Genomic DNA, 5000 nt, shown 5'->3' on the forward strand with positions numbered 1-5000 from the left:
GGGGGGGTGCGCGGCGGGGCGTGGGGGGGGGGGGGGGGGGGGGCGGGCAGCCGGGGGGTGGGGGGGGCGGGCAAGAGATGGGGGGTGCGGGGGGGGGGGGGGAAGGGGGGGGGAGGGGGGTGGGGGAGGGGGGGGGGGGAGGGGGAGTAGATGGGGGGATCGGAGGGGGGGAGGGGGGGGAAGAGGGGGGGGGGGGGGGGAGGGGGGGGGGGGGGGGGGGGGGGGGGGGGGGGTTGTGGGGGGGGGGGGGGGGGGGGGGGTGGGGGGGGGGGGGGGGGGGTGGGGGGGGGAGGGAGTTGAAGAGAGAGGAGAGGGGTTAGGGAGTATGGGGGGGGGGGGGGGGGTTCGAGAGCATGTCCCTCCCCCCCTCACTCCATTCCTTTCCTATCCATCTCACTCCTCTCCCTCCCTCCCAATCTCCCTCCCTCTCCCTCCTTCCCACCTCCCTCCCACACTTTCTCCTCCCTACTGTCTTCTCCTCTAACTCTCTCCCTCTCTCACATCCATCCCATCCATACCAACTCTCTCACTCCCAACCTCCCTCTCTTCCTTTACAACTTCCCTCACCTCCCTTCCCTCTCATCTACTCCCTCTCCCTTCCCTCCCTCTCCCTCTCTCCCTCCTCCCTCCTTTACCCAACCTTCCCTCCATCTCTTTTTCATTCTCCTTCCCCAACCTCCCATTTTCTCTTCTCCTCTTCCCTCTAAATCCCTCCTTCCCTGCCTCCCTCCCCTCTCCTCTTTCCTCCTTCCTAGGTCCTCTCTCTCCCTCCTCCTCCTTTTATAACGATCATTAAAATGAACCCTCCACATCTCCCCCCGACGCTATCCTTCCCAACCTCCCTCTCTCTCTTTCTCCTTCTGTCTCCCTCTCTCTCTTTCTCTCTCTGTCTCTCTCTCCCTCCCTCTCCATCCCCTTCCTTCCCAACCTCCCTCCCTCTCTTTCTCTCCCTCCCTCCCTCCATCTCTCTCCCCCTCCCTCCCTCCTTCTCCCTCTCCCTAATTATCCTTCCCAACCTCCCTCTCTCTCCCTCTCCTTCCCAACCTCCCTCTCTCTTCCTCCCTCCCTCCCTCTCCCTCCCTCCATTTCCCTCTCCCTCTCCCTCCCTCTCCTTCCCAACCTCCCTCTCTCTCTTTTCCCTTGTCACTCTGCCTCATAACTCTCCCTCTCTCTCCCCTCTCCCCACCCTCCCTCCCTCTCCTCTCCTCCAACTTCTCCTCTCTCCCTCTCCCTTATCCCTCCCATCTCTTCCCTCCATCTCCCTTTCTCCCTTCTGTCTCTATCTAACCTCCCTCTCTTTCTTTCTCCTTATCCTTCCCAACCTCCCTCTCTCTCTTTCTCTCCCTCTGTCTCTCTCTTTCTCCTTCCCTCCCTCCTTCTCTCTCTTTCTCCTTCCCAACCTCCCTCTCTCTCTTTCTCCTTCTGTCTCTCTCTAACTCCCTCTCTCTCTTTCTCCTTCTGTCTCTCTCTAACTCCCTCTCTCTCTTTCTCCTTCTGTCTCTCTCTAACTCCCTCTCTCTCTTTCTCTCTCTGTCTCTCTCTAACTCCCTCTCTCTCTTTCTCCTTCTGTCTCTTTCTAACTCCCTCTCTCTCTTTCTCTCTCTGTCTCTCTCTCTAACTCTCTCCCCAGCACGTGAATCACTGTAAACACACATGACGCGTTTCCGGATCCTGAAGCTGGTTTGGAAATTTCCGTTTTGTTCCTTCAACCATTTCCATCGTGTTAGGATTTTAGGATTTCGGGAGAGAGAGAAGTCAGGGACATACCCTTCAAACTATCCCTTTTCCCTCCCTTTTCTCTCTCCCTTCTCCTTCCTCTTCTCTCCACTTTCCCGTATACTCTCTCCCCTCCCTCTAACCTTCCTCCCCCCCAAAAAAAAAGTGCCTTCTCCTCTCCCCTCCCTTCCCTCCATTCCCCCCTCTCCCTCTCCCTTCTCCTTCCCCCTTATCCTGCCTCCTCTCTTTCCCTTCCCCCACTCCTGCCCCCTTTCCCCTTACTCTTCCTCCTTCCCTCTTCTCCCTCCTCCCTCCTCTCTCACCTCCCCCCTTTTACCATCTCCCCCTTACTCTACCTCCCCCTCCCCTTTCCTCCTTCTCCTTCCCCCATACTCATCCTCCCTCCCCCTCCCCCTCCCCCATACTCCCTCCCCCCTTCCCCCATACTCATCCCCCCTCCCCCTTCCTCCTTCCCCCTACCCCTTCCCCCATACTCGTCCCCCCCTCTCCCCCTTCCCCCATACTCATCCCCCACTCTCCCTCTCCCTCCCTCCTCCCCATCCCCCCTTCCCCCATACTCATCCCCCACTCTCCCTCCCCCTCCTCCTCCCCCCTCCCCCTTCCTCCTTCCCCCATACTCATCCCCCCCCCCACCCCCGTCCTTACCTGTAAACCACGAGACACAGGTCGTGAAGAGCCACCACCAGGGAGGTCCACGCCCCCCCTGGCCCATGGGAGGTGGAGTTGGGGGGTGGGGGGAGGGAGAAGGGGGTGCCAAGGACGTTGTTGCCGGAGCGGAGGACAACCTCAGCTTCCTTGTTGATGAAGATGCTGACAGGCCTGTTTGGGAGATGAAGGTAGGGGGGTAGGGGAGGGGGAGAAGGGAGGGGGGGGATTAGTCTGTTTGTGTTTTGTGTATTCGTGTTTGTGTTTATATAAGTTGTGATAATTATGATGATTATTATCATTATTATTATTATCACTGTTGTTGTTATTGTTATTGTCATTATCATTATTATCTTTATTGATATTACCATTACTATAATTATTATCAAAATGTTTATCATCAGTGATATAATCTATCATCATTTTCATCACCACTTGTAAACAAATAAATATCATGAAAAAAAATAAAAGACAAACAAAACAATTTAAGAAAAATATCTTAAAATTATTTTGAAAAATGATGCTTTAACTTGTTTTCATAACTGGAACTAACGCTACCAATAATATCATTATCATCAGTATTATCACGACTAGTAAATAAATGAATCTCATGATAGAACAGTTAATGAAAAGCATTTCAAAATATCAAAAAGAAAGAAAGAAAAAGATTAAAGCAATAAACATTTAAAGAACTATTTCAAAAAGCATTTACTAAAACAAAGTTAAAACAAAACAAAAAACATCTTCAAACAACAACAAAAACAAAAACAAACATATCAAAACAATAAAAAAAAAAACATTTTAGAAATTCAAAAGCATCTAAAAAAAATTCTAAAAGACGATATATATCAAAACATATCAAAAACAACAAAAAAAACATTTAAAAAAAAATCAAAACCATCTGAAAAATATATATATTCTAAAAAAAACTATATATATCAAAACATATCATAACAATTCAGAAAAAAAATCAAAACCATCTAAAAAAAAAAATCTAAAAAACGATATATATCAAAACATATCAAAACAATAAAAAAAAAACATAAAAAAATCAAAACCATCTGAAAAAAAATGTAAAAAACGATATATATCAAAACATTAAAAAAAAATTCAAAATCATCTCAAAAAAAAAAAATAATAAAAATAAAAAAACGATTCAAAAAAACCGTTACAAACTCACTCGCTCTCCCCACTCGAGCTAACGAGGTGAATGGTCGTTTGCACTCGGTTGTCCTCCCTTCCGCCGTTGAAGAAACTCACGGCCATATTGTTTTTGAAGGGAATCGATGGGGTTTTGTTGGACGTCCCTTCGCCTCCTATGGTGTAGATGCGGCAGTCTGTTGGGGTTGAGGAGGTCAGTTGGGGGTTGGAGAAGGGGGAGGATGAAGGGGTTGAAGGGGTTAGAGAAGGGGGATGAAGGGGTTGGGGGAGGGTGTGGGTGGGTGTTTGATGGGGTGGGGTGTGGGTGTTTGAGGGGGTGGGGATGGTGTGGGTTGGTGTTTGAGGGGGTGGGGGAGGGTGGGGTATGGGTGTTTGTGGGGGTGGGGGAGGATGGGAGAGTGGGTGTTTGAAGGGGTGGGGTGTAGGGTTGTTGGTGGGTTTTTGAGGGGGTGGGGAGGGAAGGGGGTGGGGGAGGGAAGGGTGTGGGTGGGTGTATGAGGGGGTGGGGGAGGGTGTGGGTGGGTGTTTGATGGGGTGGGGGAGGGTGGGGTATGGGTGTTTGAGGGGGTAGGGAGGGTGTGGGGTGTGGGTGTTTGAGGGGGTAGGGGTGGGTGTTGAAGGGGGTGTGGGTTTTTGAGGGGGTGGGGTGGGGGTTTTGAGGGGGTGGGGAGGGGTGTTTGAGGGTGTGGGGAGGGTGGGGTGTGGGTGTTTGAGGGGGTGGGGAGGATGAGGTAGGTGGGGGGAAGAGGGTTGGAGTGAAGTATTAATATATATCTATATATGTACATCAATCTCAATATCTATATATTTATCATATCTATTACCTATATATCGCTCAAAATCTTTATATTCACGTATCGAGGGAAGGTGGAATCAGCAAGACATAAATCGACTGTAATGTGTGTTTCTCCACCTTTTTTTTTATCTGGGTAAATGTTTATGTCGTCCTCGAAGCTGGCACTGGAGAAGGAGCGGGGATGGAGAGGTATGTCAAAGGATGTGTGTGTTTATGTGTATAAATACTCCACACACATAAACACATTATACGTACAATGGTGTGTTATCTATACAGGCACCTGGAGCACACACACACACACACACACGTACAAACACACACGCACACACACACACGTACAAACACACGTACACAGACGACACACAAACACACGTACAAACACACGTACACAGACGACACACAAACACACACACACAAACAGACAGACACAAACACACAAACACTCACACACACACACAGACACACGCACGCACACACACACACACAAACACACGTACAAACACACACACACACACAAACACACACACACTCACACACACACACACACACGTACAAACACCATATTAAAACATAATTACGACGAGAAACAAGGCACGAGCAGCGAGCACCGTAGACCAAAACCTAACCAAGCTCTTAAGGCATCCATCTTCGTTAGTCACTT

At 50.0% G+C, this 5000-nt stretch overlaps 1 protein-coding gene across 2 annotated transcripts in view; it reads right to left on the reverse strand.

The window, feature by feature from the left end:
• The window catches only part of LOC122257278 (uncharacterized), a 23537-nt gene that overhangs the window by 7185 nt on the left and 11352 nt on the right, over positions 1–5000 (reverse strand). For both annotated transcript variants that reach the window (XM_086544815.1, XM_086544816.1), the window contains exons 3-4: positions 3563–3719; positions 2383–2556 (exon numbers count right to left, since the gene is read on the reverse strand). In XM_086544815.1, the coding sequence (XP_086400941.1) occupies positions 2383–2556; positions 3563–3719 (331 nt within the window). The remainder of the gene's footprint in view (positions 1–2382; positions 2557–3562; positions 3720–5000) is intronic.

The sequence above is a fragment of the Penaeus japonicus genome, unplaced genomic scaffold (assembly GCF_977035675.1).
Source record: "Penaeus japonicus unplaced genomic scaffold, GWHDUDI00000001_assembly GWHDUDI00000015, whole genome shotgun sequence".
Classification (NCBI taxonomy): domain Eukaryota; kingdom Metazoa; phylum Arthropoda; class Malacostraca; order Decapoda; family Penaeidae; genus Penaeus; species Penaeus japonicus.